The 25,930-nt window shown below is 48.4% G+C and overlaps 1 protein-coding gene across 1 annotated transcript; it reads right to left on the minus strand.

The window, feature by feature from the left end:
• Nucleotides 1–237: 237 nt before the first annotated feature.
• Nucleotides 238–25,877, minus strand: ATP13A1 (ATPase 13A1; the record flags this gene model as incomplete). The annotated part of the gene is made up of 16 exons (XM_066208814.1): nucleotides 25,581–25,877; nucleotides 23,003–23,092; nucleotides 22,033–22,223; nucleotides 21,466–21,538; nucleotides 20,362–20,517; nucleotides 18,097–18,166; nucleotides 17,331–17,437; nucleotides 15,387–15,516; nucleotides 14,273–14,328; nucleotides 13,342–13,468; nucleotides 11,131–11,268; nucleotides 9,096–9,216; nucleotides 7,339–7,496; nucleotides 4,761–4,933; nucleotides 1,383–1,493; nucleotides 238–470 (listed from the first exon to the last, which is right to left on the minus strand). Coding segments are annotated over exons 1-16 (2,216 nt in total), but the record flags the coding sequence as incomplete, so codon positions are not given.
• Nucleotides 25,878–25,930: the final 53 nt, after the last annotated feature.

A 25,930-nucleotide genomic window follows, 5' to 3' on the forward strand; every position in this document is an offset into this window, starting at 1 on the left:
TGAATTTTTCCCCCTTTCCCACCCGGATTTTCCCATTTTCCCACCCGGAATTTTCCCACTTTTCCACCTGAATTTTTCCCACTTTTCCCACCTGGATTTTCCCCCTTTTCCACCTGAATTTTTCCCACTTTTCCCACCCGGATTTTCCCATTTTCCCACCCGGAATTTTCCCACTTTTCCCCCCTTTCCCCCCCTCCCGCTTCCCCCACTCCCCCTCGGAATTCCCCCCTTTCCAACCCGGAAATTCCCGATTTTTCCCCCCCCCCTTTTCCCACCCGGCTGAAACCTGCCCCTCCCCCGCGCTCCCAGACTCCGGGAATTGCGGGAATCCCTGGAATCCTCACGCGGTGGGACGCGCTCTGGATCTCCCGGATCACGGCCTTGGAGTCGCCTTTGAGGGGCGACGAGACCACGATGAAGCCGACAAACCTCAGGTCGCATTCCAGGGATTCCCGCGTCACCTCCCGAACCTTTTCCAGAGGGAAAAAAAAAAAAAAACGGGATGCAGAATTCCCAAATCCCATCCCGAAGGCAAATCCGTCGTCCCAGGGAAGATTCCGGGCATTGGGAGCAGCCCGGCCGGGAGGTCAGGGCTTGGGAAAGGTGGGAGGGATCCCGGATCCCGGGGAAAAACGGGAATTTCCCGGGAAAACATTCCTTTGGGATCACCTGGGATGGGAATTTCCCTGGAAAAATTCCTTTGGGATCACCTGGAATGGGAATTTCCTGGGAAAAATTCCTTTGGGATCATCTGGAATGGGAATTTCCCGGGAAAAATTCCTTTGGGATGATCTGGGATGGGAATTTCCCGGGAAAAATTCCTTTGGGATCACCTGGAATGGGAATTTCCCGGGAAAAATTCCTTTGGGATCACCTGGGATGGGAATTTCCTGGGAAAAATTCCTTTGGGATGATCTGGGATGGGAATTTCCCTGGAAAAATTCCTTTGGGATCACCTGGGATGGGAATTTCCCTGGAAAAATTCCTTTGGGATGTTCTGGGATGGGAATTTCCCGGGAAAAATTCCTTTGGGATGATCTGGAATGGGAATTTCCCCGGAAAAATTCCTTTGGGATGTTCTGGAATGGGAATTTCCCCGGAAAAATTCCTTTGGGATCATCTGGAATGGGGGAAATTTCCCCGGGGAAAATTCCTTCGGAATCCTCTAAAAGGTCTTTAAAGGATCTTTGGGATGCTCAGAAAAGGGAATTTTCCCGGGAAAACTTCCTTTGGGATGTTCAGAAACGGGAATTTTCCCGGGAAAACCCCCCCCAACCCCCCCAGTTCCTCCGGAAAGCCCCTCCCCTTTCCCCATCCCGTCTCCCCGCTGAGGAATTTCGGGAATTTGGGGATTTTTCCCGGTTTTTGGTCCCCCCCGTCACCTGCTGGTGGCTCAGGGCGCCCAGCTCCTTGTAGCCCAGCGCCAGGACCCGCGCGCCCTCGCGGGAGAATTCCCGATGGATCTCGTGGTAGTTGCCGGGACATTGGGATAACTGGGGGGAGGGGCGGGGGAAAAAAAAAAAACCGGGAAGATATTCCATGAGGGAGGGATCGCGGAATTCCGGAGGGTTGGGGTGGGGGAGGGGGGGGAATTCCGGGGGATTTTGGGGGAATTCAGGAGGGTTCCCTCGGAATTCCCAGCGCCCGCCGCTCTTTCCATCTCCTCCAGCTCCCAACAGTCCCAAATTCCCGGTTTTTTCCCGGGAATTTCCCCTCCCCCACAGGCTCTGGGCCCACCCTTCCTCTCCCGCCGGGGCGGCCATTTTGAATTCCTGATTTTCCCACTTTTCCCTCATTTTTCCCAGGAATTTCCGCCCTCACCGTCGAGTGACCATTCTCACCTCCGCCCATTCCCAAATTCCCGTAATTTTCTCTGGAATTTCCCCACTTTTCCCCTCCCCCACGAGCTCTGGGCCCACCCCTCCCCTCCCGCCGGGGCGGCCATTTTGAATTCCCGTTTTTCCCATTTTTCCCTGTTTTTTCCCTCCTTTTTCTCTCATTTTTCCCGGGAATTTCTCCCCTCACCACCGAGTGACCATTCTCACCTCCACCCCATTCCCGAATTTCCCATTTTTTTCCCGGGAATTTCCCCTCCCCCACAAGCTCTGGGCGCACCCCTCCCCTCCCGCCGGGGCGGCCATTTTGAATTCCCGTTTTTCCCGGATTTTCCTGTTTTTCCCGGGAATTGCCGCCCTCACCATTGCATGCAGGGTTTTGGGAGCATTCCCAACTCCCAATTTTCCCTGGAATTTCCCCCACTTTCCCCCTCCCCCACAGGCTCTGGGCCCACCCTTCCCCTCCCACCGGGGCGGCCATTTTGAATTCCCATTTTTCCCACTTTTTCCTGGTTTTTCCCTCCTTTTTCTCTCATTTTTCCGGGGAATTTCTCCCCTCACCACCGAGTGACCATTCTCACCTCCACCCATTCCCAAACTTCCCATTTTTTCCCTGGAATTTCCCCTCCCCCACAAGCTCTGGGCCCACCCCTCCCCTCCCACCAGGGGCGGCCATTTTGAATTCCCGTTTTTCCCATTTTTCCCTGGTTTTTCCCTCTTTTTTCTCTCATTTTTCCCGGGAATTTCTCCCCTCACCATCAAGCGACCATTCTCACCTCCGCCCATTCCCAAATTTCCCATAATTTTCTCTGGAATTTCCCCCACTTTCCCCCTCCCCCACAAGCTCTGGGCCCAGCCCTCCCCTCCCGCCGGGGCGGCCATTTTGAATTCCCATTTTTCCCATTTTTCCCTTGTTTTTCCCGGGAATTTCTCCCCTCACCACCGAGTGACCATTCTCACCTCCACCCATTCCCAAATTCCCATTTTTTCCCTGGAATTTCCCCTCCCCCACAGGCTCTGGGCCCACCCTTCCCCTCCCGCCGGGGCGGCCATTTTGAATTCCCAATTTTCCCACTTTTCCCTCAATTTTCCCGGGAATTTTTCCCCTCACCACCGAGTGACCATTCTCACCTCCACCCATTCCCAAACTTCCCATTTTTTCCCTGGGAATTTCCCCTCCCCCACAGGCTCTGGGCCCACCCCTCCCCTCCCGCTGGGGTGGCCATTTTGAATTCCCATTTTTCCCACTTTTTCCCCGGTTTTTCCCGGGAATTTCCGCCCTCACCATCAAGCGACCATTCTCACCTCCACCCATTCCCAGATTCCCGTAATTTTCTCTGGAATTTCCCCCACTTTTCCCCTCCCCCACAGGCTCTGGGCCCACCCCTCCCCTCCCGCCGGGGCGGCCATTTTAAATTCCCATTTTTCCCATTTTTCCCTTGTTTTTCCTGGGAATTTCTCCCCTCACCACCGAGTGACCATTCTCACCTCCACCCATTCCCGAAATTCCCATTTTTTTCCCGGGAATTTCCCCTCCCCCACAGGCTCTGGGCCCACCCTTTCCCTCCCACTGGGGCGGCCATTTTGAATTCCCGATTTTCCCACTTTTCCCTCATTTTTCCCAGGAATTTCCGCCCTCACCATCAAGCGACCATTCTCACCTCCACCCATTCCCAGATTCCCGTAATTTTCTCTGGAATTTCCCCACTTTTCCCCTCCCCCATAGGCTCTGGGCCCACCCCTCCCCTCCCGCCGGGGCGGCCATTTTGAATTCCCATTTTTCCCATTTTTCCCTGGTTTTTCCCTCCTTTTTCTCTCATTTTTCCCGGGAATTTCTCCCCTCACCACCGAGCGACCATTCTCACCTCCACCCATTCCCAAATTCCCGTAATTTTCTCTGGAATTTCCCCCACTTTCCCCCTCCCCCACAGGCTCTGGGCCCACCCCTCCCCTCCCGCTGGGGCGGCCATTTTGAATTCCCGATTTTCCCATTTTTCCCTTGTTTTTCCCGGGAATTTCTCCCCTCACCACCGAGTGACCATTCTCACCTCCACCCATTCCCAAATTCCCATTTTTTTCCCTGGAATTTCCCCTCCCCCATAGGCTCTGGGCCCACCCTTCCCCTCCCGCCGGGGCGGCCATTTTGAATTCCCATTTTTCCCATTTTTCCCTGGTTTTTCCCTCTTTTTTCTCTCATTTTTCCCGGGAATTTCTCCCCTCACCATCAAGCGACCATTCTCACCTCCACCCATTCCCAAATTCCCGTAATTTTCTCTGGAATTTCCCCACTTTTCCCCTCCCCCACAGGCTCTGGGCCCACCCTTCCCCTCCCGCCGGGGCGGCCATTTTGAATTCCCAATTTTCCCACTTTTCCCTCCATTTTCCCGGGAATTTTTCCCCTCACCACCGAGTGACCATTCTCACCTCCACCCCATTCCCAAATTCCCATTTTTTCCCTGGAATTCCCCCTCCCCCACAAGCTCTGGGCCCACCCCTCCCCTCCCGCTGGGGCGGCCATTTTGAATTCCCGTTTTTCCCACTTTTTCCCCGGTTTTTCCCGGGAATTTCTCCCCTCACCATCAAGCGACCATTCTCACCTCCACCCATTCCCAGATTCCCGTAATTTTCTCTGGAATTTCCCCCACTTTTCCCCTCCCCCACAGGCTCTGGGCCCACCCCTCCCCTCCCACCGGGGCGGCCATTTTGAATTCCCATTTTTCCCACTTTTTCCCGTTTTTTCCCGGGAATTTCCGCCCTCACCATCAAGCGACTATTCTCACCTCCACCCCATTCCCGAATTTCCCATTTTTTCCCTGGAATTCCCCCTCCCCCACAAGCTCTGGGCCCACCCCTCCCCTCCCGCCGGGGCGGCCATTTTGAATTCCCATTTTTCCCGTTTTTTTCCCCGGGAATCGCCGCCCTCACCATGGCGTGCAGGGTCTCGGGGGCGCCCTTGACGGCCGCCAGGAAGCGGCTCTCGCCGCGGCCGCTCTCCAGGGACGCCAGCACGGCCATCCTGCGCAGGGCGCTGGAGAAATGAAAGCGCTGGTGGATGCGCACGGCCGCAGATGGCAGGCTCCGCGGGAAAACCTTCTCGTCTGGAAAGGAATCGGAACGTCGGGAACGGCCGGACGGAGGGCTGGGAACGGCGGGGGGGGGAAAACAACAGGGATGGCTCGTTGGGGGGAGGGGGGGAGGGGAGGGAATTCCGCGGGACGGCGGCGGGAGGGGACGGAATTCGGGATGGGGCCGGCGGGACTCGGGATAATTGAGGTGGGATCAATGGGAATTCGGGATAATTGAGGTGGGATTTGGGGAATTCGGGATAATTGAGGTGGGATCAATGGGAATTCGGGATAATTGAGGTGGGATTTGGGGAATTCGGGGGGAAATTCGGGATAATTGAGGTGGGATCAATGGGAATTCGGGGGGAAATTCGGGATAATTGAGGTGGGATCAATGGGAATTCGGGGGAAATTCGGGATAATTGAGGTGGGATCAATGGGAATTCGGGGGGAATTCGGGATAATTGAGGTGGGATTTGGGGAATTCGGGATAATTGAGGTGGGATCAATGGGAATTCCGGGGAATTCGGGATAATTGAGGTGGGATCAATGGGAATTCCGGGGGAAATTCGGGATAATTGAGGTGGGATCAATGGGAATTCGGGGGGAATTCGGGATAATTGAGGTGGGATCAATGGGAATTCCGGTGGAATTTGGGATAATTGAGGTGGGATTTGGGGAATTCCGGTGGAATTTGGGATAATTGAGGTGGGATTTGGGGAATTTGGGATAATTGAGGTGGGATCAATGGGAATTCGGGATAATTGAGGTGGGATTTGGGGAATTCCAGTGGAATTCGGGATGGATCCAGCCGGATTTAGGATAACTGAGGTGGGATTTGGGGAATTCGGGATAACTGAGGTGGGATTAACGGGAATTCGGGATAACTGAGGTGGGATTTGGGGAATTCCGGTGGAATTCGGGATGGGTCCGGCGGGATTCGGGATAATTGAGGTGGGATTTGGGGAATTCGGGGGGAATTCGGGATGGTTCTGGCGGAATTCAGGGGGGATTTTTGGGGGGATTTTGTGGGATTTTTATGGAAGGTTTTTGTGGGATTTTGGGGGATTTTGTGGGATTTTTGGGGGATTTTTGGGGGGATTTTGTGGGATTTTTGTGGAAGCATTTTGTGGGATTTTTATGGAAGGTTTTTGTGGGATTTTGTGGGATTTTTGGGGGGATTTTGTGGGATTTTTGCGGAAGGATTTTGGGGGATTTTTGTGGGATTTTTGGGGAGATTTTGTGGGATTTTTGCAGGATTTTTGCAGAAGGATTTTGGGGGATTTTTGGGGGATTTTTGTGGGATTTTGTGGGATTTTTGCGGAAGGATTTTGGGGGATTTTTGGGGGATTTTTGGGGGATTTTGTGGGATTTTCTGTGAGGATTTTGTGGGAATTTTGGTGAGGTTTTTGTGGGAGGATTTTGTGGGATTTTTGGGAGCATTCTGTGGGATTTCTGTGCGTGGAAGGATTTCGTGGAATTTTGTGCGGGATTTTTGTGGGATTTTGTGAGAATTTTGTGAATTTTTTTGTAAGCATTTTGCAGTTTTTTTCTGGGGATCTTGGAGAATTTTTGTGGAATTTTTGGGGGATTTTTGGGGGGATTTTGTGGGATTTCTGTGGAAAGGATTTTGTGGGATTTTTGGGAGGATTTTGTGGGGATTTTGTGGGATTTTTGTGGGATTTTTGTGGGATTTTGTGGGATTTTTGTGGAAGGATTTTATGGGATTTTGTGGGATTTTGTGGGATTTTTGGGAGGATTTTGCGGGATTTTTGTGGGAGGATGTTTTGGGATTTTGGGGGGATTTTTGTGGGATTTTCTGGGATTTTCTGGGATTTTTGGGAGGATTTTGCGGGATTTTGTGGGATTTTTGTGGCATTCTGTGAGGATTTTGTGGGAATTTTGGTGAGGTTTTTGTGGAAGGATTTTGTGGAAGGATTTTGTAGGATTTTGTGGGGATTTTTGTGGGATTTTGTGGGATTTTCTGGGATTTTTGGGAGGATTTTGCGGGATTTTGTGGGATTTTTGTGGCATTCTGTGAGGATTTTGTGGGAATTTTGGTGAGGTTTTTGTGGAAGGATTTTGTGGGATTTTCTGGGATTTTTGGGGGGATTTTGTTGCAGGACTTCCATCCTCTGCGAGCATTTCGCGGTTTCGCTCCTGGGGATCCTGGGGCATTCTCCTGGAACTATTTTCCGGGAATTCCGCGGAATTCCTCCGCGCGCTTTCCCACGCGGATTTCGCGGCACCCTCGCCAAGATTTTTCCGGAATTTTTACCGGCAACTTCCTCAAATTTTGGGGGTTTTTTTTTTTTTTTTTGCGCGTTTTTTATTTTAATTGCGCCGTTCCGCCAGCACTTTCCGTTTTTTTTTTCCCGGAGCTTTTCCCGCCCCAACCGCCTCGGAATTCCAGGGGGAAGGCGGGATTCGGGCTTTACCTTTGGTCAGGCTCCAGTCCACGGCGGTGAGCATGGCTTTTTCCAGAGGATCCCCCACGATCGTCCCGTCCTCCAGCTGCACCAGGGAGTGGCAGCAGGCGATGGCGCGGTGAGTCTCCACAGGGACTTCGGACACCGGCAGCACTTCCTTCCCTTCCCTGAGCGGGGGGGAAAAAATGGGAATTCCGGGATCATCCCGGAGGTTGGTTGGGAAGGGGGGGAGGGGGTCGGAAAAAAAAAAAAAGGGGGGGGGAATCGGGTGGAATGTTTGGAAAATTTTGCAGAAGGAGGGAGTGAAAATGTCATAAAAATCCCACCGGAATGCCGTAAAAATCCCACAGAAAATCCCCTGAAAATCCCACCAAAATCCAACCAAAATGCCACAAAAACGCCATAAAAATCCCACAAAAAATGCCATAAAAATCCCACAAAAAATCCCATAAAAATCCCACCAAAAATGCCATAAAAATCCCACCAAAATGCCATAAAAATCCCACCAAAATGCCACCAAAAATCCCATAAAAATCCCACCAAAAAAATCCCATAAAAATCCCATAAAAATCCCACCAAAATGCCATAAAAATCCCACCAGAATGTCATAAAAATCCCACAAAAAATCCCATAAAAATCCCATCAACATGCCATAAAAATTCCCTGAAAATCCCATTAAAAAACCATCAAATGTGCCATAAAAAATCTCACCAAAAATGCCACGAAATCCCATAAAAATCCCACAGAAATGCCATGAAGTCTCAAGAAAATCCCACCAAAAATGCCATAAAATCCCATTAAAACCCCAAAAATCCATAAAAAAACAAAAAATCCCATTGAAACCCAAAAAAATCCCATAAAAACCCAAAACAGCGCATTGAAACTCAAAAAAGTCCCATTAAAACCCAAAAAATCCATAAAAAACCAAAAAATCCCATTAAAACCCAAAAAAATCCATTAAAACCCCACCAAAAATCAAAAAAATCCATTAGAAATACCCCCAAAAATCCCTCGAATCCGAAGCCCGGGCCATTCCCGGTTTTTTTGGGAATTCCGGGCGGGGACGCACCTGAGGCCGGCCACCCCTCGCACCAGCAGGTGAAAACCTCCTGAAAACCCCAAAAAACTCCAAAAAATCCCCAAAAAATCCCCAAAAATCCCCAAAAAACCCCAAAAACTCCCCAAAAACTCCCCCAAAAAATCCCCCAAAATCCCCCAAAAATCCCCCAAAACCCCCAAAAACTCCCCCAAAAATTCCCCAAAAAATCCCCAAAAATCCCCCAAAAAACCCCCAAAAATCCCCAAAACCCCCAAAAACTCCCCCAAAAATCCCCAAAAAATCCCCAAAAATCCCCCAAAAAATCCCCAAAAAACCCCAAAAACTCCCCCAAAAATCCCCAAAAACCCCCAAAAACTCCCCCAAAAATTCCCCAAAAAATCCCCAAAAATCCCCCAAAAAATCCCCAAAAATCCCCAAAACCCCCAAAAACTCCCCCAAAAATCCCCCAAAAATCCCCAAAAAATCCCCAAAAATCCCCAAAAATCCCCCAAAAATCCCCAAAAAACCCCAAAAACTCCCCCAAAAATTCCCAAAAAACCCCAAAAACTCCCCCAAAACTCCCCCAAAAAATCCCCAAAAAATCCCCAAAAATCCCCAAAAATCCCCAAAAAACCCCCAAAAATCCCCAAAAATCCCCAAAAATCCCCCAAAAATTCCAAGCCCGGGCGATTCCCGTTATTTTCGGGAATTCCGGGCGGGGACGCACCTGAGGCCGGCCACCCCTCGCACCTGCAGGCGGTCGCTGGTCAAGGTGCCGGTTTTGTCGAAGCAGCAGACCTGGACCTTCCCCGCGAAGGGGATGCGGAACGGCTCCGTGCAGTACACGCCTGCGGGAAAATCGGGAATGCCGGGGAAATCCGGGAATGCCGACATCGGGAATGCCGACATCGGAGCGGAACGGCTCCGTGCAGTACACGCCTGCGGGAAAATCGGGAATGCCGGGGAATCGGGAATGCCGACATCGGGAATGCCGACATCGGAGCGGAACGGCTCCGTGCAGTACACGCCTGCGGGAAAATCGGGAATGCCGGGGAATCGGGAATGCCGACATCGGGAATGCCGACATCGGGAATGCCGACATCGGAGCGGAACGGCTCCGTGCAGTACACGCCTGCGGGAAAATCGGGAATGCCGGGGAATCGGGAATGCCGGGGAAATCTGGGAATGCCGGGGGGAATCGGGAATGCCGGGGAATCGGGAATGCCGGGGAAATCCGGGAATGCCGGGGGAAATCTGGGAATGCCGGGGAATCGGGAATACCGGCATCGGGAATGCCAACATCGGAGCGGAATGGCTCCGTGCAGTACACGCCTGCGGGGGAAAATCGGGAATGCCGGGGAATCGGGAATGCCGGGGAAATCGGGAATGCCGGGGGGAATCGGGAATGCCGGGGAATCGGGAATGCCGGGGAAATCGGGAATGCCGGGGGGAATCGGGAATGCTGGGGAATCGGGAATGCCGACATCGGAGCGGAACGGCTCCGTGCAGTACACGCCTGCGGGAAAATCGGGAATGCCGAAATCGGGAATGCCGGGGAAATCGGGAATGCCGGGGGGAATCTGGGAATGCCGGGGGGAAATCGGGAATGCCGGGGGGAATCTGGGAATGCCGGGGGAATCGGGAATGCCGGGGGGAAATCGGGAATGCCGGGGGGAATCGGGAATGCCGGGGGAATCGGGAATGCCGGGGAAATCGGGAATGCCGGGGGGAATCGGGAATGCCGGGGGAATCGGGAATGCCGGGGGGAAATCGGGAATGCCGGGGGAATCGGGAATGCCGGGGGAATTGGGAATGCCGGGGGAAATCTGGGAATGCCGGCATCGGGAATGCCAGGGGGAATCGGGAATGCCGGGGGAATTGGGAATGCCGGGGGAAATCTGGGAATGCCGGCATCGGGAATGCCAGGGGGAATCGGGAATGCCGACATCGGGAATGCCGGGGGGAAATCGGGGAATGGTGAGGGAATTCTGAAGGAAAACTGGGAATTCTGGGGGAAAACTGGGAATTCTGGGGGAAAATTGGGAATGCCGACAGAAATCTGGGAATGTCGGGGGGAAATCAGGAATGCTGAGGGAAATCGGGAATGCCGAGGGGAAAACTGGGAATGGTGAGGGGAAATCGAGAAATGTGAGGGAAAAACTGGGAATGCCGAAATCGGGAATGCCGAGGGGAAAACTGGGAATTCTGAGGGGAAATTGGGAATGCTGAGAGAATTCTGAAGAAAACTGGGAATTCTGAGGGAAAACTGGGAATTCTGGGGGGAAACTGGGAATTCTGGGGGGGAAACTCCGTTTTTGAGGAAAAAAATCAGGAATTTTGGGAGAAAAATGGGAATTTTTGAGGGGCAAGCCTGGGAATCTTGAGGAGAAAAATCTCGAATTTTGGGGAGAAATCAGGAATTTGGGGGTGGGTGGGAAACTTGGGGATTAAGGGGAAAACTCGGGAGCGTGGGGGGAAAATCGGGAATTTGGGGGGAAGAAACTCGGGAAATTTGAGGTGTAAATCGGGAATTTTTTGGCAGAAAAAAAAAGAATCAGGAACTTTGAGGGGAAAAACGGAATTCTGAGGAGAACCCGGGAATTTGGAGGGGAAAAGGTCGGGAATTTTGGTTGGAAAACCCGGAATTTTTGGGGGGGGAAAAGTCAGGAACGTTCCATTTCCCCGCCCCCTTCATCCCACCCCAGCTCCATCCCGGCGCCTCCCCGCATTCCCGAAGGCCGGAATTTCCCGGGAATTCTCACAGAGCTTGGCCAGGGCGATGAGGGACGTGTTGACGGCCAGGGAGAGCTCGATGGGCAGCTCCGGGGGAACCACGGAGGTCAGGATCAGGGCGCACTCCAGGAAGAGCCGGTACTGGTTCCGCCGGGGGTCCTTGGTGCCTGGAAACACGGGAAAACGGGATGAGGAGGGGAAAAAACGGGAAAAAACGGGGGGAAAATGGGAAAAAACGGGAAAAAACGGGAAAAAACGGGGAGAAAATGGGAAAAAACGGGATGAAAATGGGAAAAAACGGGATAAAACGGGAAAAAACGGGGAGAAAATGGGAAAAAACGGGGGGAAAATGGGAAAAAAATGGGAAAAATGGGAAAAAACGGGGGGAAAATGGGAAAAAATGGGGGGAAAATGAGAGAAAAATGGGAGCAATGGGGTCGGGATCAGGGCGCGCTCCAGGAAGAGTCGGTGCTGGTTCCGCCGGGGGTCCTTGGTGCCGGGAAACACGGGAAAACGGGATGAGGAGGGGAAAAAACGGGATAAAACGGGAAAAAACGGGAAAAAACGGGGAGAAAATGGGAAAAAACGGGATGAAAATGGGAAAAAACGGGATAAAACGGGAAAAAACGGGGAGAAAATGGGAAAAAACGGGGGGAAAATGGGAAAAAAATGGGAAAAATGGGAAAAAACGGGGGGAAAATGGGAAAAAATGGGGGGAAAATGAGAGAAAAATGGGAGCAATGGGGTCGGGATCAGGGCGCGCTCCAGGAAGAGCCGGTGCTGGTTCCGCCGGGGGTCCTTGGTGCCTGGGAAAACACGGGAAAACGGGATGAAAATGGGAAAAATGGGAAAAAACGGGAAAAAACGGAGAGAAAATGGGAAAAAACGGGGTGAAAATGGGAAAAAACGGGATGAAAATTGGATAAAAATGGGATAAATAGGAATTGGAGCAAAAAAAACAGGGTAAAAATGGGAAAAAAGGGAGAAAACTGGAACAAAATAGGAAAGAATGAGAACAAAGTGGGGCAAAAATGGGGAAAAAATGAGATAAATGGGAAAAAGGAAATCAGAATGGGGGAAAGCCAAGGAAAAACGGGATCAGAATGGGAAAAATGGGATAAAAAATTGGGAGAAATGGGGATGGAAGGAGGATAGAAATGAAGGAAAACACGGATAAAAATTGGGAAAAATGGGGGAAAAAAAAACAGATAAAATTGGAAAAAATGGGGGAAAAAATGGGAGAAAAATGGGGGGAAATGGGAAAAAAACAGGTAAAAATTGGGAAAAATGGGGGGAAAAAAACAGATAAAAATTGGGAAAAATGGGGAAAAAAACAAATAAAAATTGGGAAAAACGGGAAAAATGGGAGAAAAATGGGGGAAAATGGGAGGGAAAAAAACAGGTAAAAATTGGGAAAAATGGGGGGAAAATAGATAAAAATTGGGGAAAAAACCAGATAAAAACTGGGAAAAATGGGGGGAAAAAACCAGATAAAAATTGGGAAAAATGGGGAAAAAACCAGATAAAAATTGGGAAAAATGGGGGAAAAAACAAATAAAAATTGGGAAAAATGGGGGGAAAAAAAACTGATAAAAATTGGGAAAAACGGGAAAAAAATAGGAGGAAAATGGGGAAAAAAAACAGATAAAAATTGTGAAAAATGGGGGAAAAAAACAGATAAAAATTGGGAAAAATGGGGAAAAAATAGATAAAAATTGGGAAAAAACCAGATAAAAATTGGGAAAAAAACAGATAAAAATTGGGAAAAATGGGGGAAAAAAACCAGATAAAAATTGGGAAAAAAACAGATAAAAATTGGGAAAAATGGGGGAAAAAAAACAGATAAAAATTGGGAAAAACAGGGAAAAAATGGGAGAAAAATGGGGAAAAAACCAGATAAAAATTGGGAAAAACGGGAAAAAAAGGGAGAAAAATGAGGGAAAAAACCAGATAAAAATTGGGAAAAACAGGAAAAAAAGGGAGAAAAATGAGGGAAAAAACCAGATAAAAATTGGGAAAAACAGGAAAAAACGGGAGAAAAATGGGGGAAAACGCGAGACCAAAAAAAAAACCCGGGAAAACCGGGCAAAACCTGGGACAAAACCCAGGAAAAGCCGCGAAGACGCGGAGAGAAAAGGCGGCAAACGGAGCTTCGGCCCGAGATCGGCGCGAGCCTCCGCCTCCCGCCGAAGCTTTTCCCAAACCCCCGGGAATTCCCGGCAATTCCCGGGAATGCCCACCCTGGATCCAGACGTAGGCGGCGGCGGCCACGGCGAAGACCAGGAGGAAGAGGATGAAGATGAAGGTCTCCAGGTTGTTGGCCGTGACCCTCTTCACCCCGAACAGGATCGTCCGCAGCAGCTTGCCCTGCGGACAGGGGGGGGAAAGAACAAAAAACACGGGAATTTCAGGAGGATTCCCAAAAAAAAAAATCCCATGGGACGCTGGGAAATTGTTCCCGGTTTTTCCCCGTTTTTTCCCCGTTTTTTTTCCCGTTTTTTTTTCCCATTTTTCTTCCTTCCCCGCGCGTTTTTTCCCGTTTTCTTCAGGTTTTTTTCCCCGTTTTCCCTCCCCCATCTTTCCCAGGTTTTTTCCCCCATTTTTTTTCGGGTTTTTTTCCCATTTTTCTCTTTTTTTTTTCCGCCCCGTTTCCCCCAGTTTTTCCAGGTTTTTTCCCTCATTTTTCCCATTTTTTTTCGTTTTTTTTTCCCATTTTTCTCTTTTTTTTCCCCCCCCCATTTCCCCCAGTTTTTCCAGGTTTTTTCCCTCATTTTTCCCATTTTTTTTTGGTTTTTTTCCCCTTTTTTCTCTTTTTTTTTTCCCCCCCGTTTCCCCCAGTTTTTCCAGGTTTTTTTCCCCAGTTTTTCCCATTTTTTTCCGGGTTTTTTTCCCATTTTTCTCTTTTTTTTCCCCCCCCCATTTCCCCCAGTTTTTCCAGGATTTTTCCCCCATTTTTCCCATTTTTTTTTGGTTTTTTTTTCCCATTTTTCTATTTTTTTTCCGCCCCGTTTCCCCCAGTTTTCCCAGGTTTTTTCCCCAGTTTTTCCCATTATTGTTTCCCAGTTTTTCCCGTTTTTTTTTTTCCCTCTCCTCATTCCTCCGTTTTCCCAGCTCCCCAATCCCAGGAATTCCCTGGAATTTTGGGGGAATTTCGGGAATTCTCGGGCTCACCTGGGAGGTGTTGAAGCCGGTGCGGAGAGCGAAGGCCAAGCACCCATTATCCACGGCTGGGGAGGGAAAGATCCCACTGAAATCCTGGGAAATTCCCAGGAAAATTCCCAGGGAATTCCGAGGAAATCACGGAGAAAATCCCCCCAAAAAATCCCTGAGAGAATTCCGGGAATTTCCCAAGAAATTCCCAGGGAAATTCCAAGAAAATCCCTGAGAAAACCTGGCAGAAAATTCCAGGAAATTTCCAGGGAAATCCTGAAGAATTCCCAGGAAATCCCTGAGAAGATCGCTGAGAGAATTCCCAGGGAAATTTCCAGGAAAATTCCCGGGAAATCTTGAGGGAATTCCCGGGAATTTGGGAATTTTTAGGCGAGAATTCCCGGGAATTTGGGGCTGGGAATTTGGGGATTTTTAGATGAGAATTCCCAGGAATTTGGGAATTTTTAGGCGAGAATTCCCGGGAATTTGGGGCTGGGAATTTGGGAATTTCTGGGTGAGAATCTGGGAGTTGCAGGCTGGGAACTCCCGGGATTTCAGCGGAGAAAACTGGGAATTCTGAGCTGAGAATTCGGGAATCAGAGAGTGGGAACTTGGACCCGGGAATTTGGGAATTTTCACCCGGAAATGTGGGAACTGGGGAACTCGGGGCTGGGAATCCAGGGCGGTTCAGGCTGGGAAATCCGGGAATTTCAGAGCAGGAGTTTGGGAATTCCAGGCTGAGAATCTGGGGCTGGGAATTGAATTTGGGGAATTTCGGGGAATTTTGGGGAATTTGGGGAATTTTGGGGAATTCTGGGGAATTTTGGGGAATTTGGGGAATTTTGGGGAATTTTGGGGAATTCTGGGGAATTTGGGGAATTTTGGGGAATTTTGGGGAATTTTGGGGAATTCTGGGGAATTTGGGGGAATTTTGGGGAATTCTGGGGAATTTCAATCCGGGAACCTCAGCCTGGGAATTCGGCAATTTCGGGGGGCTGGGAACGCGGCAATTTGTGCCCAGGGATTTTAGAATTCCGGTGCCTTCGGGCTGGGAATTTTGGGGATTTCGGGCCGGGGATCCGGGGATAATCCGGGGATAATCCGGGAATCCGGGGATAATCCGGGAATCGCTCACGCTTGAGGCCGGCCGCGGCTCTCTGGGGCGGGATGTGCTGGATCACTCTGGTGCCGCCGAAGAGGACGTGCAGCCGCCCGTCGGCGCCCAGCTCCAGCACGCGCTCGGGGCTCAGCCCCTCCACCGGCTCCTGACGGACGCACCGCGCCTCAGGGAACGCCCGCCACACGATTCCCAACTTCGCCCACCTTCTCCCCGTTTTTCCCGGTTTTTTCCCCCTTTTTCCCAGGTTTTTCCCTCTTTTTTTCCAAATTTTCGTGGGTTTTTTTCCCATCCTTTCCCCCAATTTTCCCTCTTCTTTTCCTATTTCTCCCGCTTTTTTCCCCCCACTTTTTCCCACTTTTTCCCTGATTTTTCCCCCACTTTTTCCCGTTTTTTCCCCCACTTTTTCCCATTTTTTCCCCTTTTTTCCCAGTTTTTTTCCCCCTTTTTCCCAGGTTTTTTCCCCTTTTTTCCACATTTTCATGGTTTTTTTCCCATCCTTTCCCCCAATTTTCCCTCCAATTTTCCCTGTTCTTTTCCCGTTTTTCCTGCTTTTTTCCCCTCACTTTTTCCCATTTTTTCCCTTTTTTTCCCACTTTTTTTCCCCTTTTTTCCCGGTTTTTTCCCCTTTTTTCCCGGTTTTTTTCCCCCTTTTTTTCCAAATTTTCGTGGGTTTTTTTCCCATCCTTTCCCCCAATTTTCCCTGTTCTTTTCCTATTTCTCCCGCTTTTTTCCCCCCACTTTTTCCCATTTTTTCCCTGATTTTCCCCCCACTTTTTCCCATTTTTTCCCCTTTTTTCCCAGTTTTTTTCCCCTTTTTTCCCAGGTTTTTTCCCCTTTTTTTCCACATTTTCGTGTTTTTTTTCCCATCCTTTCCCCCAATTTTCCATCTTCTTTTCCTATTTCTCCCGCTTTTTCCCCCCCACTTTTTCCCTTTTTTTCCCCTGATTTTTCCCCCACTTTTTCCCATTTTTTCCCCTTTTTGCCCAGTTTTTTTCCCCCTTTTTCCCAGGTTTTTTCCCCTTTTATCCACATTTTCGTGGTTTTTTTCCCATCCTTTCCCCCAATTTTCCCTCCAATTTTCCCATTTTTCCTGCTTTTTTCCCCCCACTTTTTCCCAATTTTTTCCTGATTTCCCCCACTTTTTCCCAGGTTTTTTTCCTTTTTTCCCCCTTTTTTCCCAAATTTTCGTGGGTTTTTTTCCCATCCTTTCCCCCAATTTTCCCTCTTCTTTTCCTATTTCTCCCGCTTTTTTCCCCCCACTTTTTCCCATTTTTTCCCTGATTTTTCCCCCACTTTTTCCCATTTTTTCCCCCACTTTTTCCCATTTTTTCCCCCACTTTTTCCCATTTTTTCCCCTTTTTTCCCAGTTTTTTTCCCCCTTTTTCCCAGGTTTTTTCCCCTTTTTTCCAAATTTTCGTGGTTTTTTTCCCATCCTTTCCCCCAATTTTCCCTCCAATTTTCCCGTTTTTCCTGCTTTTTTCCCCCCACTTTTTCCCATTTTTTCCCTGATTTTTCCCCCACTTTTTCCCAGGTTTTTTTTCCCGGTTTTTTCCCCCTTTTTTCCCAAATTTTCGTGGTTTTCTTTCCCATCATTTCCCCCGATTTTCCCTGTTCTTTTCCTATTTTTCTCACTTCTTTTCCCCCAACTTTTTCTTATTTTTTCTCTGATTTCCCCCCACTTTTTCCCATTTTTTCCCCTTTTTTCCCAGTTTTTTCCCCTTTTTTTCCAAATTTTCGTGGTTTTTTTTCCCATCCTTTCCCCCAATTTTCCCTCCAATTTTCCCTCTTCTTTTCCTATTTTTCCCGCTTTTTTCCCCCCACTTTTTCCCATTTTTCCCTCTATTCTCCCCATTTTCTTCCCAAATTTCCCCCATTTTTTCAGGGTTTTTTTTCCCCCTTTTCCCCCCATTTCCCCCAGGTTTTCTTTTTTTCCCAATTTCCCCGTTTTTTGCCCCAAACCTTCATCTGTGGCACGGACTCCCCCGTCAGCATCGCCTCGTCCACCACGCACCGACCCCGCAGCAGCAGCAGGTCGCAGGGCACCAGATTCTCCTGGGGGGAACGACCTGGGCGCAGAAAATTCCCACATTTCCCCACATTCCCCAAAATTCCCACGCCAAAGCCTTGAATTCCCCAAAATTCCCACGCCAAAGCCTTGAATTCCCCAAAATTCCCACGCCAAAACCTTGAATTCCCCAAAATTCCCACGCCAAAGCCTTGAATTCCCCAAAATTCCCACGCCAAAGCCTTGAATTCCCCAAAATTCCCACGCCAAAGCCTTGAATTCCCCAAAATTCCCACGCCAAAACCTTGAATTCCCCAAAATTCCCACGCCAAAACCTTGAATTTCCCCGTTTTCCCCCCCTTCCAAAAATCACATTTTTTCCCTTTTCCCCACCCCAAAAGTTGCTGTTTCCCCCTTTTCCCACCCAAAAAATCACGATTTTCCCCGTTTTTTCCACCCAAAAATGACCTTTCTCCCATTTTTCCCCAAAAATTCCCGTTTCTTGGGAATTCTTCCACGTTGAACCCCATTTTTTTTTTCCCAGGGTTTTTCCACAGAAATCCCCATTTTTGGCCCATCTTTCCACAGAAACTCCCATTTCTGGGGGGGATTTTTCCATAAAAATTCCCGGTTTTGATGCATTTTCCACAAAACTCCCAATTTTTGGGGCGTTTTCCCACAAAAATCCCCGTTTTTCCCCCCGAATTTCCCACTTTTTACCGATGGAAACGACGTCCCCGGCCACGATCTCGTCGCTGGGAATCGGCCGCCACTTCCTGTTCCTGTAAACCTGAAAAATTCCCAAAAAACCCCAAATTCCCAGTTTGAGGGATGGAACTGGGGGAAGAAGGAACAAAAAAGGAGCCAAAACCCCCAAAAATCCCCAATTTTGAGCAAAAATCTGCCGGAAAAGTCACAAAGAAAACCCCAGAAATTCATTTTGGGCCAAAATCAGCAGAAAAAGGACAAAAAAAACCCCAAAAATCCCCAAATTTTGGGCCAAAATCGGCAAAAAAAGGATAAAAAACCCCCAAAAATCCCAGATTTGGAGCGAAAATCATCAGAAAAATGACAGAAAACCCCAAAAACCAATTTATGGGATGAAATCAATGGGAAAAAAAGACCAAAAACCCCCCAAAATCCCAAATTTTGGGCCAAAATCAGCAGAAAAAGGACAAAAATTCCCCAAAAAATCCAAATTTTTGGGATCAAATTGACGAGAAAAAGGGACAAAGAAAACTCCCAAAAAATCCCAAATTTTGCCTCAAAATCAGCAGAAAAAGGACAAAAATCCCCAAAATAATCCAAATTTTTGGGATTAAATTGATGAGAAAAAGGGACAAAGAAAACTCCCAAAAAATCCCAAATTTTGCCTCAAAATCAGCAGAAAAGCCCCCAAAAAAATCCAAATTTTTGGGATTAAATTGACGAGAAAAAGGGACAAAAAAACTCCCCAAAAAATCCCCAAATTCTGGCCCAAAATCAGCCGAAAAAACCCAAAAATCCCCAAAATAATCCAAATTTTTGGGATTAAATTGACGAGAAAAAGGGACAAAGAAAACCCTCAAAAAATCCCAAAATTTGGCCCAAAATCAACCGAAAAACCCCAAAAATCCCCCAAATAATCCAAATTTTTGGGATTAAATTGACAAGAAAAAGGGACAAAGAAAACCATCAAAAAATCCCAAATTTTGGCTCAAAATCAGCCGAAAAAACCCAAAACTCCCCAAAATAGTCCAAATTTTGGGGATCAAATTGACGAGAAAAAGGGACAAAAAAAACTCTCAAAAATCCCAAATTTTGCCTCAAAATCAGCAGAAAAGCCCCCAAAAAAATCCAAATTTTTGGGATTAAATTGACGAGAAAAAGGAACAAAGAAAACTCCCCAAAAAATCCCCAAATTCTGGCCCAAAATCAGCCGAAAAAACCCAAAAATCCCCAAAATAATCCAAATTTTTGGGATTAAATTGACGAGAAAAAGGAACAAAGAAAACTCCCAAAAAATCCCCAAATTCTGGCCCAAAATCAACCGAAAAACCCCAAAACTCCCCAAAATAATCCAAATTTTGGGGATCAAATTGACGAGAAAAAGGGACAAAAAAAACTCTCAAAAATCCCAAATTTTGCCTCAAAATCAGCAGAAAAGCCCCAAAAAAATCCAAATTTTTGGGATTAAATTGACGAGAAAAAGGAACAAAGAAAACTCCCAAAATCCCCAAATTTTGGCCCAAAATCAGCCGAAAAAACCCAAAAATCCCCAAAATAATCCAAATTTTTGGGATTAAATTGACGAGAAAAAGGGACAAAGAAAACCCTCAAAAAATCCCAAATTTTGCCTCAAAATCAGCAGAAAAGCCCCAAAAAAATCCAAATTTTTGGGATTAAATTGACGAGAAAAAGGAACAAAAAAAAACTCCCCAAAAAATCCCCAAATTTTGGCCCAAAATCAGCCGAAAAACCCCAAAAATCCCCAAAAAAATCCAAATTTTTGGGATCAAATTGACGAGAAAAAGGAACAAAAAAAAACTCCCCAAAAAATCCCCAAATTTTGGCCCAAAATCAACCGAAAAAACCCAAAAATCCCCAAAATAATCCAAATTTTTGGGATTAAATTGACGAGAAAAAGGAACAAAAAAAAACTCCCCAAAAAATCCCCAAATTCTGGCCCAAAATCAACCGAAAAAAACCCCCAAACTTTCATCAAAACCCAACAGAAAAAGCCACGAAACCCCCGAAACTTTTCCTCCCCCCAAAACCATCCCGGAGGGCGCAGAATTCCCCGGAATTCCCCGGAAGGCGCAGAATTCCCTGGAATTCCCCGGAAGGCGCAGAATTCCCCGGAATTCCCCGGGAGGCGCAGAATTCCCTGGAATTCCCCGGAAGGCGCAGAATTCCCCGGAATTCCCCAGAACGTCCCGGGGGGCGCAGAATTCCCCGGAATTGCCCGGAACGTCCCGGAAGGCGGCCCGGATTCCCGGTTTGGACCTGGATCATGAAGGGTTTGTTGCCCATCTTGCGGATCTCGGCGAGGTTCCGCAGCTGCTGCTGCACCAGCGACGCCTCGAAGGCCACGAGCATGGAGAGGGTGAACACGGAGTAATACCAGAACTCGTCCAGGCACCAGAGCCCCACGCAGAACACCTGCGGAAACGCCGGGAGAGGAGATCCCGGGAAAAACGGGCCGGGGGGGGAGGGGAGGGATTGGGGAGAAGAGCGAGATTTCTCCTCCAATGAGAGAGAGAGAGACTGACACGAGGGAAAATTCCCGAAATTCCAGAGAGAGAGAGAGACTGACACGAGGGAAAATTCCCGAAATTCCAGAGAGAGAGAGAGACTGACACGAGGGAAAATTCCCGAAATTCCAGAGAGAGAGAGAGACTGACACGAGGGAAAATTCCCGAAATTCCAGAGAGAGAGAGACACTGACACGAGGGAAAATTCCCGAAATTCCAGAGAGAGAGACTGAAACGAGGGAAAATTCCCGAAATTCCAGAGAGAGAGACTGGAATGTGGCAAAATTCCTGAAATTCCAGAGAGAGAGATTGAAATGAGGCAGAATTCCTGAAATTCCAAAGAGAGAGAGACTGGAATGTGGCAAAATTCCTGAAATTCCAAAGAGAGAGACTGGAATGAGCAAAATTCCTGAAATTCCAGAGAGAGAGACTGAAAGGAGGCAAAATTCCTGAAATTCCAGAGGGAAAAACTGAAATGATCAAAATTCCTGAAATTCCAAAGGGAAAAACTAAAATGAGCCAAAATTCCTGAAATTCCAAAGGGAAAAACTAAAATGAGCCAAAATTCCTGAAATTCCAAAGGGAAAAACTGAAACGAGGCAAAATTCCTGAAATTCCAAAGGGAAAAACTGAAACGAGGCAAAATTCCTGAAATTCCCGAGAAAAAGGGACCAAAATCATCCAAACCCGGCCCGGAATTCCTCCAATTCCAGGGAAAATCTGGGAATTTCTCCCAGGTTTTTTTTTTCCTGGTTTTTTCCCAAATTTTGGGGATTTTCCCCCATTTTTTTTTCCCCCCCAAATTTGGGATTTTTGTTTTTTCCCAGTTTTTATCCCGATTTTTTGGGTTTTTTACCTGGAAAACGAAGAACGGAGCCGTGGCTCTTTCCTTGAAAAGTTCCAGGAATTCCGGCACCACCATCTCCGCCCTGGGGAGAGAAAAATCCCGGAAAAATCCTGGAAAAATCTTCGGCAAATTCCCTGGGAAAAATCCCACCAAAATCCTGGAAAAATCCCTGAAAAACCCCCGGAAAAAAAAACGGGAAAAATCCCCGGAAAATCCTGGGAAAAACCCCGCAAAAATTATGGAAAAAAATCTTGGAAAATCCCTCGGAAAAACCTTGGGAAAATCCCGGGATTTCTCCCCAGGATATTTGAGGCTTTTCCCCGGAATCTTCTGCGGATTTTTCCCAGGAAATTTTGGGAACGTTTTCCCAAGGAACGCTGGGAATATCTCGGATTCCTTCCCCGACATACCCCAAGACTTTTCCCCCCCAAAATCTCGGGAATATTCTCCCGGAATATTTCAAAGATCTTCCCCGATTTTTTTTTTTTTTTTTCCCCGGATTTCCCGGAACTATTTCCCAGATTTTTCCGGAATATTTTTCCCTCTTTCCCCCCCCCTTCCCCAGGAAACCCTCACTTGTTATTCCCGTATTTCCTCTCAGCTTCCCGGATTTCCTGCTCCTCCTGGAATCCTCGGGAATTCTGGTAGAAGCCCAGAGGGTTCTCCACCGGGAACGCCGCGGGCAGGAATTGCTTCTTGCCGTGGATCTCGTAGGAATATTTGATTTTCTGGAATTCGAAACTCAGAGATTCTTGTCCGTCTTCACCCTGGGAAAAAGGAGAAACAAAACAAAAAAAAAAATCGGGAATTTTTTTTTTTTTTTCGTTCCCGGGAAAAGTTTGGGAATTTTGAGGTTTTGCCGGAGGGGGAAAAAAAAAAAAATCGGAATTTCAACGGTTTTTTTGGGAGGTTTTGGCCGGAATTCATCGATTTTGACGTCAGTAAATGGATTTTGAGGGATTAATCCCAGCAGAATTCCCAGATTTTCCCCGTTTTCAGGGATAAATTCCACGGAATTCCCAAATATTTCCCATTTTCAGGGATAAATTCCATGGAATTCCCGAATTTTTCCCCAATAATTGGATTTTCCGGGAGAAATCCCACCAGAATTCCTGGATTTTCCCCAACAATTGGATTTTTAAGGATAAATTCCACAGAATTCCCAAATGTTCCCCATTTTCAGGGATAAATTCCACGGAACTCCCAAATATTTCCCATTTTCAGGGATAAATTCCATGGAATTCCCGAATTTTTCCCCAATAATTGGATTTTTAGGGATTAATTCCAGCAGAATTCCCAGATTTTCCCCATTTTCAGGGATAAATTCCATGGAATTCCTGGATTTTCCCCAACAATTGGATTTTTAAGGATAAATTCCATGGAATTCCCAAATATTCCCCATTTTCAGGGATAAATTCCACGGAATTCCCAAATTTTTCCCCAATACTTGGATTTTCCGGGAGAAATCCCACCCGAATTCCCAGATTTGCCCCGTTTTTAGGGCCGAATCCCCCCGGAATTCCCAGAATTCCCGACTTTTCCCGACCTTTTCTCTGTGGATGGGCACCAGCTCCACGGAGCCGTTGTTGGGGGTTGGCACCACCTTGGCCAGGGTGGCTTTGAGGGGACACGGCTCCTGAGGGAAAACCACGGAAAATCCCTCCAAAATCCCGGAAATATCCCGCTTTTTATCCCCCAAAATCCCGGAAATATCCCGCTTTTTATCCACCAAAATCCCGGAAATATCCCGCTCTTTATCCCCCAAAATCCCGGAAATATCCCGCTTCTTATCCCACCAAAATCCCGGAAATATCCCGCTTTTCATCCCTCCAAAATCCCGGAAATATCCCGCTTTTTATCCCTCCAAAATCCCGGAAATATCCCGCTTTTTATCCCCCAAAATCCCGGAAATATCCCGCTTTTTATCCACCAAAATCCCGGAAATATCCCGCTTTTTATCCACCAAAATCCCGGAAATATCCCGCTTTTTATCCCTCCAAAATCCCGGAAATATCCCGCTCTTTATCCCTCAAAATCCCGGAAATATCCCGCTTTTTATCCACCAAAATCCCGGAAATATCCCGCTTTTTATCCACCAAAATCCCGGAAATATCCCGCTCTTTATCCACCAAAATCCCGGAAATATCCCGCTTTTTATCCACCAAAATCCCGGAAATATCCCGCTCTTTATCCACCAAAATCCCGGAAATATCCCGCTTTTTATCCACCAAAATCCCGGAAATATCCCGCTTTTTATCCCACCAAAATCCCGGAAATATCCCGCGTTTTATCCACCAAAATCCCGGAAATATCCCGCTTTTTATCCACCAAAATCCCGGAAATATCCCGCTTTTTATCCCACCAAAATCCCGGAAATATCCCGCTTTTTATCCTCCAAAATCCCGGAAATATCCCGCTTTTTATCCCACCAAAATCCCGGAAATATCCCGCTCTTTATCCCTCCAAAATCCCGGAAATATCCCGCTCTTTATCCCTCAAAATCCCGGAAATATCCCGCTTTTTATCCACCAAAATCCCGGAAATATCCCGCTTCTTATCCCACCAAAATCCCGGAAATATCCCGCTTTTTATCCCTCCAAAATCCCGGAAATATCCCGCTTTTTATCCCTCCAAAATCCCGGAAATATCCCGCTCTTTATCCCTCAAAATCCCGGAAATATCCCGCTTTTTATCCCCCAAAATCCCGGAAATATCCCGCTTTTTATCCACCAAAATCCCGGAAATATCCCGCTTTTTATCCCTCCAAAATCCCGGAAATATCCCGCTTTTTATCCCTCAAAATCCCGGAAATATCCCGCTTTTTATCCCTCCAAAATCCCGGAAATATCCCGCTTTTTATCCACCAAAATCCCGGAAATATCCCGCTCTTTATCCACCAAAATCCCGGAAATATCCCGCTTTTTATCCACCAAAATCCCGGAAATATCCCGCTCTTTATCCACCAAAATCCCGGAAATATCCCGCTTTTTATCCACCAAAATCCCGGAAATATCCCGCTTTTTATCCCACCAAAATCCCGGAAATATCCCGCGTTTTATCCACCAAAATCCCGGAAATATCCCGCTTTTTATCCACCAAAATCCCGGAAATATCCCGCTTTTTATCCCACCAAAATCCCGGAAATATCCCGCTTTTTATCCCTCCAAAATCCCGGAAATATCCCGCTTCTTATCCCTCCAAAATTCCTGGAATATCCCGCTTTTTATCCCTCAAAGTTCCTGGAATTTTCCATTTTTAACCCTTCAAACCCCGCCATCCCACCCCTTTTCATTCCCAAGGTTTTCCCCTTGAATTCCCACTTTTCCTCCCTCTCAAATCCCACCGTTCCCATCCGCTGGATTCGATCGGTAATTCCGCCCCATCCCCCACGTTTCCCATCCCAAGGGTTGGGAATGCCGAGAAAACGCGGGAATATCCGATATCGAGTATGGGATATTTCATGGATTTATGTCCTGAATTCCCTTGACATCCCAAAATCCTTTGGAATCCCAAATCCCCTTGGATCCCAAATCCCCTCAGCCCCAAATCCCCTCAGATCCCAAATCCCCAAATCCCCTCAGATCCCAAATCCCCTCGGATCCCAAATCCCCTCGGATCCCAAATCCCCTCAGCCCCAAATCCCCCCGGATCCCAAATCCCCTCAGCCCCAAACCCCTTTGGAATCCCAATCCCCCCGGATCCCAAACCCCTCTGGAATCCCCAATCCCCTCAGATCCCAAACCCCTCTGGAATCCCCAATCCCCCCGGATCCCAATCCCCAAACCCCTCTGGAATCCCCAATCCCCCCGGATCCCCAACCCCCAAATCCCCCCGGATCCCAAATCCCCAAACCCCTCTGGAATCCCCAATCCCCTCAGATCCCAAACCCCTCTGGAATCCCCAATCCCCCCGGATCCCAAATCCCCAATCCCCCCGGATCCCAATCCCCAAACCCCTCTGGAATCCCCAATCCCCCCGGATCCCAAATCCCCTCAGATCCCAAATCCCCTCAGATCCCAAATCCCCTCAGCCCCAAATCCCCTCAGATCCCAAATCCCTTTGGAATCCCAAATCCCCTCGGATCCCAAACCCCTCTGGAATCCCCACCGCCCGGCGCCGCTCACCCTGACACAGCTGAGGGCGCACTCGGCGTGCACCGACCACAGCCCGGCCAGCGCCGTCAGCACCTGCAGAGCCGCGATGGCGCCCAGCGCCAAGAGCGCCGCTTCGGGCGGCGCCGCCGCCTCTCCTGCCGCCCACAGGCGCGGCCCCCACAGCCACAGCCAGGCCGGGTAGAGCCCTGCGGCGAAGGGCAGCACGGTGCCGCGGAGCAGCCGCGGCCGCCGCCGGTAAAGCGTCACCGACGAGACCAGCTCGTCCTCGGGGGCCGCCGCGGCCGCCGCCATCTTGGCTCCTCCTTCAGGGCGCCGCTTCCGCTTTCGCTTTGGGCTCTGCGCACGCGCCGCGCCCGCCG

The sequence above is a fragment of the Chamaea fasciata genome, unplaced genomic scaffold (assembly GCF_029207755.1).
Source record: "Chamaea fasciata isolate MVZ Bird 193981 ecotype frontalis unplaced genomic scaffold, bChaFas1.0.hap1 SCAF_481, whole genome shotgun sequence".
Taxonomy (NCBI): domain Eukaryota; kingdom Metazoa; phylum Chordata; class Aves; order Passeriformes; family Sylviidae; genus Chamaea; species Chamaea fasciata.